This window comes from Leucoraja erinacea, chromosome 20, assembly GCF_028641065.1.
Source record: "Leucoraja erinacea ecotype New England chromosome 20, Leri_hhj_1, whole genome shotgun sequence".
Taxonomy (NCBI): Eukaryota; Metazoa; Chordata; class Chondrichthyes; order Rajiformes; family Rajidae; genus Leucoraja; species Leucoraja erinaceus.
This window is the reverse complement of record NC_073396.1, coordinates 493,859-509,948: the sequence shown is the minus strand read 5'-3', so window position 1 is coordinate 509,948 and position 16,090 is coordinate 493,859. Positions and strand designations below refer to the sequence as shown.

General features: G+C 40.0%; 1 protein-coding gene across 3 annotated transcripts in view; it reads right to left on the bottom strand.

The window, feature by feature from the left end:
• Positions 1-16,046, bottom strand: part of LOC129706605 (transmembrane channel-like protein 5) — a 66,143-nt gene extending 50,097 nt beyond the window's left edge. For 2 of the 3 annotated variants that reach the window (XM_055650949.1, XM_055650951.1), the window contains exons 1-3: positions 11,733-16,046; positions 5,560-5,712; positions 687-880 (exon numbers count right to left, since the gene is read on the bottom strand). In XM_055650949.1, coding sequence (XP_055506924.1) covers positions 687-880; positions 5,560-5,636 — 271 coding nt within the window. In that variant the 5' untranslated portion in view covers positions 5,637-5,712; positions 11,733-16,046. The remainder of the gene's footprint in view (positions 1-686; positions 881-5,559; positions 5,713-11,732) is intronic. The other variant, XM_055650950.1, reaches the window with a different exon arrangement.
• Positions 16,047-16,090: the final 44 nt, after the last annotated feature.

The window sequence follows — 16,090 nt, the reverse complement described above, 5'->3', positions numbered from 1 at the left end:
CAAGTTTGCGGATGACACTAAGCTGGGGGGCAGTGTTAGCTGTGAGGAGGATGCTAGGAGACTGCAGGGTGACTTGGATAGGCTGGGTGAGTGGGCAAATGTTTGGCAGATGCAGTTTAATGTGGATAAATGTGAGGTTATCCATTTTGGTGGCAAAAACAGGAAAGCAGACTATTATCTAAATGGTGGCCGATTGGGAAAGGGGGAGATGCAGTGAGACCTGGGTGTCATGGTACACCAGTCATTGAAGGTAGGCATGCAGGTGCAGCAGGCAGTAAAGAAAGCGAATGGTATGTTAGCTTTCATTGCAAAAGGATTTGAGTATAGGAGCAGAGAGGTTCTACTGCAGTTGTACAGGGTCTTGGTGAGACCACACCTGGAGTATTGCGTACAGTTTTGGTCTCCAAATCTGAGGAAGGACATATATTGACTGTCTGAAGAAGGGTTTCGGCCCGAAACGCTGCCTATTTCCTTCGCTCCATAGATGCTGCTGCACCCGCTGAGTTTCTCCAGCTTTTTTGTGTAACCACTGATATTTAGTAATTGGCTAAATTATACCGAATTAAGACTATGTCATTCTAATGAGGGATGCATAAAAATATAAAGTAAAGGCATGTAATGCAAATCAATATTTAAAGATAAATTTCCATTCCAAAGAATAGGCCCAGGTAAAACAACAAACTTACCATATCCAGTGTTATTCTCATTTGCATTCATATGATTGAATGGAGGTGTTGATTCCCTGTGTTCTCTGCCAATTGTTGTCATTTGTATAATCTCTGGCTGCCCACAATTTCTCCAAACATCTGATGATTGAAACACATCCCGCTGGTAGGAAGATGGCAGTGGGGTTGCGTGGGCTGTAGATGGTCCCCGTGTACTGTAGCAAGAAACACAATCTGTCACAATGCTGTACGGCTAGAGGATTTATAATGAAGGGAGTTTGCTTTATATTAGTTTACATGTTCAGGAAGGGGTTAGAGGGCTATGCAGGCAAATGGGACGAGCCCAGTATGGCAACTTGGTCGGCTTGAACACGATGGTTGAAGGGCCTGTTTCCGTGTTGTATAGCTCTATCATTCTATGACCATCTCAAGTTCGTTGCTTACTTGTGCAGGTCCCAATTCAAAACCTAGATGAGAGACGTGATTAATGAATCCAAACTGCTAGTCATTAAACACGTTTTGAAAACAAATTATTTATGGCAAAAGTGGCATCGGTTTTTCTAAAATCAATATAAAGCACAAACAGGAAGTGGTCAAGATTAGACTTTTAATTATATAGAAGGCAAGGCAACTTTAATTAGGCAAGGCAACTTTAATTAGGCAAGGCAACTTTAATTAGGCAAGGCAACTTTAATTAGGCAAGGCAACTTTAATTAGGCAAGGCAACTTTAATTAGGCAACACAGCTTTAGCATTTCCAAACCAAAGGCAACACGGCTTTAGCAATTCTAAACCAAAGGCAACACAGCTTTAGCATTTCTAAACTATATTTTCAAACCACATTAAGGGCACTAACACGTCAGTAAAACCACTTCCAGTTTAGTAGACATGTGTTCAGTGTTATTCACAGCTCAGACTGAGAGATGGGACCCTCTCGCTCCCCCATCTTGCAGAGACTACTGAGGCACTCAACACTTCCGGGTTTTATAGTCCCTCCGGAAGGTGTGTGGCCTTCAGGAGAGAGAATCTCAACATTTTTTAAATACTACTAACTCTTTTATTTTTCATCGACGGGAAAAATCCTCTTGTCCTGCGCAGCAGACGGGGACTCTGAGTATGATGGCCAAAAATCACAGCCGTAAGTGGCAGCATTTGTTTCTAAAATCAATATACAGAACAACAGGAAGTGATGAAGATCAGACTTTTAGTAATATAGATGAATATATGGATCAGTCTGAGGAAGGGTCTCGACCCGAAACGTCGCCTCTTCCTTCTCTCCATAGATGCTGCCTCACCCGCTGAGTTTCTCCAGCATTTTATGTCTAGAAAATAGATGTAGGAGTAGGCCATTCGGCCCTTCGAGCCTGCACCGCAATTCAATATGATCATGGCTGATCATCCAACTCAGTATCCTGTACCTGCCTTCTCTCCATACCCCCTGATCCCTTTAGCCACAAGGGCCACATCTAGCTCCCTCTTAAAAATAGCCAATGAACTGGCCTCAACTACATTCTGTGGCAGAGAATTCCAGAGATTCACCTTTCTCTGTGTGTGAAAAATGTTTTTCTCATCCCATCCTAAAAGATTTCCTCCTTATCCTTAAACTGTGACCCCTTGTTCTGGACTTCCCCAACATAGGGAACAATCTTCCTGCATCCAGCCTGTCCAACGCCTTAAGAATTTTGTAAGTTTCTATAAGATCCCCCCTCAATCTTCTACATTCTAGCAAGTACAAGCCGAGTCTATCCAGTCTTTCTTCATAAGACAGTCCTGACATCCCAGAAATCAGTCTGGTGAACCTTCTCTGTACTCCCTCTATGACAAGAATGTCCTTCCTCAGATTAGAAGACCAAAACTGTACGCAATACACCAGGTGTGGTCTCACCAAGACCCTGTACAACTGTAGTAGAACCTCCCTGCTCCTATACTCAAATCCTTTTGCTATGAATGCTAACATACCATTCGCTTTCTTCACTGTCTGCTGCACCTGCATGCCTACTTTCAATGACTGGTGTACCATGACACCCAGGTCTCGTTGCATCTCCCCTTTTCCTAATCAGCCACCATTCAGATAATATTCAGATGATATCAGTCTACATTCGATTGTTTCAGCATCTGCAGTTCTTTCTTAAACATATATTTATCAAATACGCTTTTTGCTATTATAAAGTTGACCCTTACTAATCTTCTTCAAATCGAAATTAAACGAATTAAATTGTCACAGAAAGGTCCCCACCCAAAATGTCACCTGTCCATTCCCTCCAGAGATGCTGCCTGACCTTCTGAATTCTTCCAGTTTTTTTTCAGGATTTCAACATCTATGATAGTTCCAGCTAATCATTTGTTTGAAGTATTAGATAACTGGATGGAAATAAATTTACTAGGGGTACTATCTTGTCAATTCTGTAGTTGAAGCTTTCAGAACATTGCAGTAATTTCCTGCTACTTATGATTTATTTAAAGTGGTATTAATATTATTAGTCAGAACTGGTCAGGAACACCCTAGAACTGCCCTTTAAAGAAAATATTCTCCTTTCATCTCACTGTACCAAGTCCATGATTTCTCTAGTTGTCTTTAAAGGCCATGATCCTCCATTTTACCAAAACCTCCATTCATCACTGCCTGTTTCCTGTATATTTTCTGTTCATGATTACCTGGCTGTCTTAGTTCATGTAAAAGCTTGTTTAATCAATACTTCCAGAGAGCAGAGGTAACTAATAGACAATAGGTTCAGGAGTAGGCCATTCGGCCCTTCGAGCCAGCACCCCATTTCTGCCTTCTCCCCATATCCCTTGACTCCACTATCTTTAAGAGCTCTATCTAACTCTCTCTTGAAAACATCCCGAGAATTGACCTCCACTGCCTTCTGAGGCAGGGTATTCCACAGATTCACAACTCTCTGGGTGAAAAGGTTTTTCCTCATCTCCGTTCTAAATGGCCTACCCCTTATTCTTAAACTGTGGCCCCTGGTTCTATACTCCCCCAACATCGGGACCATGTTTCCTGCCTCTAGCACATCCAATCCCTTAATAATCTTATATGTTTCAATAAGATACCCTCTCATCCTTCTAAATTCCAGTGTATACAAGCCCAGTTGCTCCGTTCTTTCAACATATGACAGTCCCGCCATCCCGGGAATTAACCTTGTGAACCTACGCTGCACTCACTACAGTGACTGAGAAGCAGAATAATGTTGTGACGTGTTGCAAAGCTTGTGTAATGAAATTAATTTAACAGTTCAGAATCAAAAATGATTGTAAGTTTGGGCGTTGGCATTCTGGTAAAGGCTCAATGTACCAATTTCTGCATTTTAAAATGTACAAAAAGTGCAAAGTATTGATTGAACTGTTAATTAGTAAGTGACCATTGGAAAACCTACAGTGAAGCTTAAAGTGCCTGTCCCACTTAAGCGTCATTTGCACGTCAAGCAGATGGTACACGAAGATTTTGTACATCCCAAAATCCTGGGGCACCGCACGCGACTGCGTGTCACTGCCTTCATCACCACGCGTGCCTAATGCACACCATGCACGCAAAACGTGCGTGTCACAACGTGCAAATTATGTTGATAAATGACGCGCGAATGACTACCAAGTGGGACAGGCCCTTTAGGCTTTGAGGGGAGAATTGATTATGGTCAGCTTGTCATTCATACTTGTGACTGATTGTTGCCACTCTGGTGCTGCGACAGTCGTTGAACTCTGAACGAGAGTATGGAATGCATTAGTCACCTCTGCTCTCTGGCAGTATTCATTAAACACGCTTTTACACGAACTAAGGCACCAGGTAATCATAAACAGAAAATACAACAGGAAACAGGCCAAATTGAAAATCATCCATTTTTAGTTAAAACTCCTCCCATGCACTGTGTTCTCCAACTTTAAGTTTCCCGACTCAGTCCTTGTTATGTACCTATATAGTACAGTTCAATTCAGATATAATGGATACATAAGGAGGGTTAACAGTGGTAGATTTCCTAACTGGTGGCAATCTGATATGGAAATGAAATGACAAACCTGCTTACATTACACCAGACTATGTAACACAGGGGTTCCCAACCTTTTTTGTCCCGTTTACCCATGGCAACTTTAATAACACATAACAATGTTATTTCACTTATTTATGAACTAATGATGAACAGATACCGGTATACCAAAACCAAACACAGGCAGTCAATAAGAACAAATATGTACAAATCCAGAATCAACTAATTTACCTCCTGGATAGGAAAATTTACCCCCTGGTAAATTAGGAGGTAAATTTATCCCAGATCGGGAACCCTTGATGTAACAGGATCCATTGAACATTTTGACTACAATTGCCAAGAAAATAGAGATGCTTGGGCTACTATAGCAGACAGGGAGAGGCTTCAGAGGGTAACTAGGACAGCGCAGAAGATCATTGGTTGCCCTCTCCCCTCCCTGACGGACATCTACACCTCCCGCTGCCTTAGCAGGGCAAAGAAGATCATCAAAGACAGCTCCCATCCTGCGTTTGGACTGTTCGACCTGCTGCCCTCTGGAAGGCGCTATAGGTGCATCAAATCCAGGACAAATAGACTCAGAAATAGTTGCTTTCCGAGAATTATAACTACTATTAATTCAAATTCACACATGCACTGACTTCACTGCCCAACACCCGGACTTCCATCTGTATATATGTATGTAGCGCCGCAGAATTGTGCACCTATCTCCCCCCCCCCCTCCCTTCTGTTTTTGTTTTTCTGTTTCTTGTTTTTTGTGCTAAATTGTATGTATGCACTGAGTACGAGCAGCTTTCAGTTTCACTGTACATGTATAGTGACAATAAATGGCATATCTATCTATACACAGCTACAATAATAGACAGTTAACACATATTACTACACTCTAGTTGTTTTTTGTTTAATTCATACCCTCTGTCCATTTCCAGCGTTTCGGAGTGGTGATATGCATAGTTTTCAAAGCACTCATTCTCTTCCTGCTGGCTCATTGTGCAAAAAAATCTTTCTTGGGTGGGGTTTTCTAGTCCAAAGGCAAAGGTGTTTGCTTCTGTTGAGGCATCTAACCTTTAAAATTAAACAACATAATTTAAACACCAGGAAAAACACAAAATCCATATTTCAATTCAAACAGATTATTTTTTAAGATATTCTCCTGCTAAAGATGATTTTGAGTTCTTAAAAGAGCTCTTGTTTCTAATAAAGACGTTTATAGATCAGAATGACAGCCATGTTTAGTTTTAATCAGAAATATAATAATAAATAATAATAAACTATATTACGGACTGAAGGTCCAGACAAGGGGCAACATTACATTAAAAATGCATTGCATATCAAATATCATAAATACATATAAAATCTTGGTATATCACTTATAAAATCATAATTTATATATTTTTTAAAAATACAATACAAGTTAAAAATCCAGATTAAAAATATATTCAACCTATTATAATTAACACTGAAATGACCTACATACAAAATTGCACAACATAAAGAATCAAATTTGGATCCTAACTTATTTTTATTAATTTATTAATTACAGATTAGTTGCCAGATCCTTATTTTGATCCTTATTCAGATCCTTATATTACTTTAAGATAAATTACAAGCTGTTCTTCGATACGTCACAGACCCAAATCTATGATTATAATCAGGGTACATTTACCATCATTATTTTTTACTGAACATAAATTCTTATATTGCCAAATGTTCAGTTAAATCTGTACATCAGAAAGCTGGCGACAGCCTATGTCTACACAAATTACATTGTTACAGCCTTCACAAGTATCATCAAAACGTCAGTGATATGACTTGAACTGCAATCTTACAAATCAGTGTACTTGTATAATAACCATTGAAATTGTTCATTCATCCTCCAAGGGGCAAAACTGGGTTTTCAATTATAATTACACGATCATTGTTGCAAAAGGCTTTAAGAGTTAAAAATGCTATCATATTTTAAATACATTTATTCTTTTATTTTCATGATATTTCAATTTTCTTCTTGTGTCCATATGTCCAAATCTTTATTCCACTTTCTGCAGAATAAGTAAAAATGTAATAATCAATATTTCAAACATCCTTGCCCATGAGATTTGTTCAATCTGGCAGGCTGCTCATTCTTCATGACGAGAGGGCCAATCACAATGTAAAAGGACAACGCCTACTACAAAACTCACTCCGGTGTTGTGATACACTTTGTACACTGAAGGTAAAATGCAGGCTTATATTGTATCTCCTGTTATTTGGCATATGGCTAAAGGTGGATGTATTTGGTACTTTTAGTTTTGTAATAATACACCAATAAAATAGAATGATAGGACTTTCAGTTCTACAGGGGTGCTTTTGGTCCACTTTGAAAAGCAGCAATCTATTTAGTTCCCATCCCCTGCCCAAATTCTTTGTAGAAATATGTCGTTCTTTATTCATTATCCAAATTTCCAAATTCCGCTGGTGTATCAATCCTGCTGCTTTCTCTTAACTTTTCCAACCTGTGAAAGTTAATTGGCTTGATCAAAGGGAGAAGGGGACCATATGTTACGTACCGCTGGAAGCACACAGTTGGGCATTTAGGTTCAAACAGAATGTCTCAGACAGTGAAGCACAGAGCATACAGTTTTGTCCATCTAATAATTACAATTGAACGGCTTTGAAGAAATAAACAAGACATCCGTTGTTATTAAGTGGAAATTTACCACGTTGAAAAATTGTTACAGTTGTTGGGATAGAAAATGTGCTGTGAAAATAAGGTAGTCAGGTACTGCACAGGAGTAGAGAACCAGGTCAGTTGTTTAAACAGAAAAATGCTGCAAATACTCAGATCACCCAGCATCTGTTAACAAAGAAATGGGTTGAATATTTCAGGTTGAATATTCTTTGTCAGAACCATGAAGGAGTGAAAACTTAGGAAGTATCAAACTGCAGGAAGGTTGTAGAGGGGTGGATAAGACAAAGTAGGGCGAGGTATCTCTCTCCATCCTCTCTATAATTTTGTCATGTCCAGATTGAGTGCTTGTGTCCATTGCAGATGATCTATCTGATTATTATTCCTTCTCTGTTTAAATGGTGATGGAGAGTCACAGATTCAAGTTCCTGGGCATGCATATCTCTAAAGGTGTGTCCTGGGCCCAGCACACTGGTGCATTTACAAAGAAAGCTCATCAACACCTCTACTTCCTTACACAATATTATAGTTACTTTCCCATATTTACAAATCCTTAAAAATATTAGCATTAAATGCTGGCTATCTCCAGGTAATGAATGGGTTTCCCTTTTACAGACATCCATCAGTCGTTTTAACCACGTTGAAAACAAATACACAAAAACAATCTTGGTATGGTGGAGAGAGAGGAAAGTAATTCTGCTGCACACAGGAATGAATGCATGCCTGTTCTGTGGACTTTTGAATTTGATAATGTTAAGAGAGTTTGTTTGTTTGTAGGGCTGTCCATAAGTCAGGTGTCCGTAACCCAGGGACGGCCTGTATATTCACATATTATTCACGTTGCTTCTGTGCAAAAGCTAAAGGTATTGAATTTCTGAAGCACTTTTCTATTTAGAACGATCCTACTAAGGTTGCACTCCAAACGTATCAGAGCACATTGACATCTCAACAGTTCAATAAGGCCTTGAATATAAATGACTTGTGCTATCATCTTCCAATGGAACAGATGTAAAAAATAAATAATGAGATCTACCAGAGTGAATTAGAATGCAACATTATATCACTGACATGGGATGTCTTTGTGAACAGATAGGTCAGATCTCTTTCGTAACAACAAAAGAGCATTAGGGATAAAAGCATGAGAAGGCCATTCGGTCCTTACAGTCTGTGCCACCCTTCAGCAAGATCACAGCACCATGTCCCTGTCCTACCCCTGTATAGCTTGGCTCTGAAGAGGCATCCACCCAAGGCAACCAATGATTATGCATCCACAGCCTGGGGGTGAATGAGAATTCCGCAGATTCCACCATTCTGTTGGCGAAGGAACTTCTTTTCATTTCAGTCCTAAATGACCAATCCATTATTTTGAAGCTCCCTATTTTGAAGGTCTCTATTTCTGGACTCTCATCAGTAGAAATATCATCCCCTTAATTATCCTGCTCATTTTAACCTCCAAATGATGTTCAATAATTCTACGAATAATACAACCCAAATCCACAGAAGTTATGCTAAAGGTATTCAATGTCAGGCCTTACACAAGCAAGACTGTTCATGTTTCACTGAATGCAGTATATTATTTTAAATATTGATTGATCACTGTGTTGGTATGTTCAGTTGTATTCATCCTGCTCCAAAATATCTGTGCTGGCCTTTGAAAGAATAAAGTAAGAACCAGACAATGTAAAGTATCTGACCTAGCAGAACATTTTAGTAAATGCAAGGTTCAAATTCTAATACGACTATTGTTGAGGGAAGCTTGTTTAATAATAAATTACAAACCTAGTAACATGCAAAGCAGAAGTCACACAGTTCAAGATGCCTGTTCTGTCATTCAGTAAATCCATGATTGATTTTCTGTCTAATCCCATTTGATTTCCTCGCTATCCAAATATCAATATACAGTATTTCCATAGATGCTGCTGCACCCGCTGAGTTTCTCCAGCTTTTTTGTGTAACCTACAGTATTTCATTATTGGATATACTCAATGTAAGCTTTCACATCTCTGGGTAATATTAACTTGCATCCATCCAAGTAATGAAATGTATGTTTATCTCACTTCAAATGAATAGGCTCTCATGCCTCAGTAATAGAAACTACCACCAATGGAAACATGCTCTCAGCATTTATCCTCTCAAACCATTTCAGACAATCTTCGATCATTTCTCACATCTTCAAAACACTTTTGCCTTCATGGGAAGTAAGTCCTTCCTTTTGGTGGTAAATGTTCCTGGCAAAGTGAATGTTCTCATATTTTGCACACATTAAACTTCTTCTGTCACTTTGCCATTCTTTAAACCACCTCCACCCTTTCTCAGATACTTTGCATGCATTCCACTTTCCATTAGAATTAAAGTTCACAACCACAGGTATGTCTGATGTAAGAATAACATTCAGAGATTGTATCCCTCAATTGCCACCAATATACAACCAGAGAGAACAGATGGAATTTCTCATACATCCTAGTGACATGGAATTTTCCCTGTGACCTCCTCTCTGGTATGTGTCCATTAACACCAGCCTGGGTCTCCTACTACCCACATGCACAAGAACAATTTATATATACCCAACAACCATCCATCAATGGGGTATGGGAGGAAATCAGAACACCTAGAGGAAACCCACAATCTAGCCCATACCGAGGGGAAGCATGACCTGCTGAATCCCTTTGAGAAAGTTTTCCCTAAAATCTGCTCATTAGCTTGGTGCCAATTTTTGGTTGATAACACTCTTCTTTTGCATCTTGGAACGTTTTTCATAAAAGGAAAATTGTTGTTTTTTTTATATTCTCAGAATAGGTTACTATTGATCTTCAACACACTCAGAATGCTAGAAATATGAGCAGGTCAGGTGGTATCTGTGGAGAGAGAACGCAAGCTAAAATTTCAGATGAATTACCTTTCATCTTGCATTTCATTGTCAGAACATAAGGGAGAATTTTTTAATGTTTGCCCTGGGTAAAAGGTTGTTTTCTTTATAAATTGATGACCCTCTCAGAAGTAGATAGAGAGTAAGGATTATTATTGGCCAAAATCAAGAAGCAAAATTGCAATTCTTTTTCCAGAGGCTTATTGGAACATGGGATGTTTTATCATAACATTGAGCGAGGCAGGTACCAGACATTATTAAAGAAAATCAAATAATTTAAAGTATACGAGAAAATTAAATACTTCAACTGACAAAATAAAACAGTTTTCAGAAAGTTCCAAGGTTCTTTACGACCAATTAAATCCAATTAAAGTCTAATCATACTTGCAAAATATAAAAGATTGCATACTATGTAAATGATAATGTCATAATGTGTCTCAATTGCATTAGTAGGGGGGGGGGGTGGGGGGAGAAAGGTTGGCCAGGGTGCTGAAAATAATTCCTGTGTTTTCTTGGCAGGGAATCTTTGACATCAAAGGTTCTTAGTTTAACCTCATCAGAAAAGCACCCCCCACCCACCACTGGTACTGTTGCCTTCCTCCAAGCTGTATTTGTGTGGAGGGACTGCAACACAGTGTTTTGACTCTGTTAATAATTGCAACACTGACATCAGCTAATGTTATAACAGTATTAATTTAATAATTAAAGAAACTTGTTAAAGCAGAACAAAGTCTAAATAAGGGCCCCGACCTGAAAAGTCACCTATCCATTTCCTCCATAGATGCTACCTGACCGTTGAGTTACTCCAGCATATTGAGTTTATCAAAAGCATAATAAACATCTGTATTACTAATAAGAAACGCTTTTATTTATTAGTAATGTTTTCTATCTTTCTGCACATCTTTATTTGAAGGATCTTGGCTCCCTCCCTTTCCACAAACACTGCTTCATTTTCTGAGTTTTTGTTTTGCATCGCCGTTGCTTCATAAACACTCGCTTTCAAAGCTACAAAATGTAAACATTTTAAATCATCAAGGCATAACATCACAATTTTCATCCTGGGATTTGATTTTTTTTTTTTAATGATTGCCAAAGGGAAATTGACTCAGATAAAAAGTGATCTTTCCTTCAAAGCCCCAAGTGGTTCTCACCGTGACTGTGAATGGAGGTCAGAAATCTCCCCAATTAGAACCGAAATAGAGAAATCTTTCAGGGTTTAAGAGGGAACTGCAGATGCTGGAGAATCGAAGGTTACACAAAAAAGCTGGAGAAACTCAGCGGGTGCAGCAGCATCTATGGAGCGAAGGAAATAGGCAACGTTTCGGGCCGAAACCCTTCTTCAGCCCTTCTTCAAACTCCACACATTAGAGAAATCTTTCAACTGCCTGCTTTGTTCTTTTCTCAATGCGGGTTTTTAGGCGACAGATTTAAAACCATAAATATGTATTTACATCAGGGTATACACAAGAAAAATACTAAATGATTAATTGTAACTATGTACAGTAATTCAAATAAATTAAGCAATGGTATGAAGGAGAATGCAAATCAACATACCAGTTAATCACCAAACTACTGCACTTGAACTACTCCCGCTGCTGGAAAAGAGAAATAGAACACCGGCTTGTTTTATCGGCAATTCTCCATACTCGCGCTTATTGTCGATTCTGCATTCTCCCTGAAGTTTTAACGTGGCGATGTTGGCTCCATGGAAACAAATGGTGATGAAATCCCCTCCTCCCGGAACCAGCCGTCCATCCCACTCACCTGACACAGTTAATCGCCCGAACGTGTACTCGGACTGAGGCGAAAAACGATGTTCCCAGGAATAGAATATGGAATTACGGGTCATTCAGGTAGAACAGTGCTTCGAGATATTAAGTAAATTGCACAATCCGGCAAAAATCACCAAGAAATGTATTCAAAGTTCACAAAACACAGCCAGCATGTCCACACAACAAAATTTATGTTGCTACTTTTAATAAAATATATAATTTCAGTTAAATTGTAGCTTATTTTGTTTTGTAACTGCATATTATAAAGTAATACTTAAATGTATTTTCAAACACAATTTCTATTTTTATTTGTTAACGTTTAGTGTTTATGTAGATTGCCCCATTAGCTTTGCTTAGTTAAATATACATAATAGGACCAGCTCACCAAGTCCACATTGACCACCTAAGACCTGTTCACACTAGTCTAAGTTATCCTACTTTCTCATCCACTTCCCACACACAATGGCAATTTACAGTGGCCAATTAATCTACAAACTCACACGCCTTTGGGATGTGGGAGGAAACCTGAGCATCCGGGGAAAACCCACACGGTCACAGGGAGAACGTGCAAACTCCACACAGACAGCATCGGAAGTCAGGATCGATCTTACATTTTATCAGAAATATTTGGAAGCATTAAAAGGGGATGGCGCAGTGTCGCAGCGGTAGATTTGCTGCCTTACAGTGCCAGAGGCTCGTGTTTGATCCTGCCTTCGGGTGTTGCCTGTATGGAGTTTGTATGTTTTCCCTGTGGGTTTTCTCCAGGAGCTCTGGTTTTTCTCCAAACTCCAAAGATGTACAGGTTTGTAGGTTAATTGGCTTTGGTAAAACGTTTAAATTGCCCCTAGTTTGTGTAGGGGAGTGTTAGTGTGCGGGGATCGCTGGTCGTCACGGACTTGGTGGGCCGAAGGGCCTATTTCTGCTCTGTATCTCTAAACAAAACTAAATTAAACAGTGAAATAGGCTGACAGAGGGCACCAAGTGGTGCTGGTTGGCCTCAGGAAGTATCATCCAGGCTCTGGTCATTAGCCCTAAATGGTGTTCGACCTCAAGGATAGTGGTGGAATGGAGACCATGAGGTGGCCACGAGGCACATGGCCACAAAGTACACAGGAGGTGAGCACAAGAGCAGGTCACGTCAGCTGTGTTCAAACCCAAATGATAACATTTGATATATTGAAATGGATCACGTAGGCACTAAAGACGGTTTTAAATTTAACTGAGATAAATGTTTTAAAGCACGAGACACATACTGACCTCAGGAATTAATTTCAATTGTTAATGAATAAGCCTATGCATAAACACTGCAAAGCATTCAAGTATTTTATAGAATACAAAATGAGTCCATATCTCTAAATGTCAACCATTTGGTTAGCAATTATGATCATTAGATTAGCCAATGGGGAACATTGTTAAAAGAAAACACACAACTGCAAGTAATAATAACCCGGCAGAGTACTGATGCAAATCTTTGTACCAGAGAAGGGCAGATTTACAATCTAAGTCTCTTCTTACAGGCGGTTCACATGATGTTGTTTAGTTTATTGTCATGTATACCAATGTATAATGTATCTGCTTTAACCTGATATAACTATATGTATACTTATAGTCAAGCACATGAAGGTACATATTCTGAAGTTGATGTCAACTAAGTATATGTTCAAATTCAGGCCAAAAATATCAAAAAATATGCATTCCTTACGTAAAATACAGAAAACATGGATAAGAAGGATTTATTGGGCCATGGACCAAATGCAGGCAAATAGGACCAAGTTAGCATAGTAGACAAGGTGGACCGAAGGGCTGTTTCCATGTTGTACAGCTCTATGACTTGACACTGTAGCTATAGTTTCTTTGTTTCAGTAACTTACATCTTTGTTTTTCATTTACTAAGTAATCATCAAGTTCTTCATTTCAGTAGGATGGACCTCAGGTGGAGATTTGCCCAATATATTTCCAATTTTCAGCCACAGAAAAAACTCTTTCTTTTCTCTTCATAACCTACCTATCACATTAGCAAATTTACTACCCATACCTTGGCCTTAATTCAAGTCAATGACATATATAAATTGTAGAAAGCTGAGGTCTTAGTATCAGTCCCTGTGGGGCACCACACATTAAATCATGCTAACAGAAAAAAGACCCATTTATGCCAACCCTCTGTTTCCTGTTGGTTAACCGACCATCCGTCCACAATTGCCTCTTACATCATTAGGTTTTATTTTCCGCAATAACCATTGACACAACACTTTATCAACACTTGTGGAAATTTAAATGTAATAATCCACAGGTTCCCTGTAATCCACAGAACTCTAATAAATTGGACAAGCACAACATCCGTATCATTAAAGCACATTGACAGTACATGATCATATTGGAATTTTCAAATGTTATAATATCTTTGATAATTACTACTAATGCTGGCTTATAGTTTGATTGATTTTGTCTCCATTCTTTTTTGGCAATAGGAGTTATATACAATTTTTAATCTAATGGAACCTTCCACAAATCCCATGAATTTTGTAAAAATAAAATCGATGCATCAACTCTCATATCAGACATTTCATTTGAGACCAAGGATAACTTGCAGTTCCAACAATTTGTTCATATCCCAGAGTCACATTCCTGATGATTGCACACAAGGAACTGCAGATGCTGGTTTACAAAAAATGACACAATGTGTTGAAGTAACTCAGCGGGTCAGGCAGCATCTCTGGAGAACGCGGATAGGCAACATTTTGGGTCGGGACTTTTTTTCAGACAGGTTGCCTGAATCACGAAACATCACATATCAATGTTCTCCAGAAATGGTGCCTGACCTGCTGAGTTACACCTTGTGGCACTTTGTCTCTTTCTTTCTTGATGATTAAAATTTCACCCTGTGTTCTAATTCCCTAATTTCTTCTAGCCTGGGTTGTTATTTATATCCTCCAGTGAGGACTGATGGTAGACACCTGTTAATTCATCTGTTGTGTGCTTGCTTTCCATTATTAATGTCTGGAGCAATGACAGGGCTGCCTGGCCTGACCATGAGATGATAAGGAGCTGAGAGGAGTCCATCTCAATTCTCTCACAGGAGGATGTGTAAACTGAGGAATGTGGAGGCATGGTGCACAATTCTTTGCAATGACTTGGCAGCAATTCAACCGGACATATTGGTTGGGATGACACAGCATGGATGCACAGGCCACTGCTTTCTGCTTCTTTGCAGTTTCATCCGAAGCGATCAATCTCTGATACATGGGCTCCTCTGCCATAATATGAAGCTACCAGCAAGCAGCTGACTGTACTGAGCAGCGAGACCCCCTCATGGGCACGTCAGACACGTAATCCATGATTAACTCATAATTCTCCTGCAGGAAAAGCATCCTGCACGTCAATCGACTGTTCCCTCTGATGAGGAGACGGATCCCCCTTGAACTTGAGTGAAGATACAGAACCTGATCACATGCCTCATTCAGCTCTGCAGCAGGAGCAGCACCGTGCTCAGACAAGAGAGCAGATGCGAGGTGCCTGTGCTTCAAAACCAATCCGTTTGGTAAGTACTGGAGCTGGAGGATGGAATAATGTTAATGCAGTCTGGTTTTCTGGAGATCATGACCCCATTTCCGACCCTGTCCCCCACAAACACCACCATGTCCCACAGCTTATTCAGGGAGCACACTCACCCATGCCATGGTTACACTCCCAGTTACTAGATGCTGTACAGTGGAATCTCATTGATGCCACACAACAATATGTGCAAACAGGCCTCACCAATGTGGCACCAACTGGCATTGATGCCTACCTTCTGGTGTGTCACCTGGCCCAGGTAGCTGGGGGACACTGCAGGTGGGCAGTGAGGAAGCTGTCCTGAAATGCCATGGCCATGCCTGTGCAGTGATGTAAGTCTGGCCCAGCTGGTGATGGCAATGGTTGAACATCGCCTCCAACGTGACTGAGGCTCGTTCGTTCCCATCAAATATACTAGAGGAGCCTTTGGTTTCCATCTCCATGTCCTCATGACACGATCTTTGTTCATGACAACCTGTGTGTGAGGGAGGGACTTTGGAGAAACCGAGGCGGGCGGAGCGGAGCGGGCGGAGCCTCAGGCCGAGTGTGGCCGGACAGCCCGGAGCCGCGTGTGGAGCGGACAGCCCG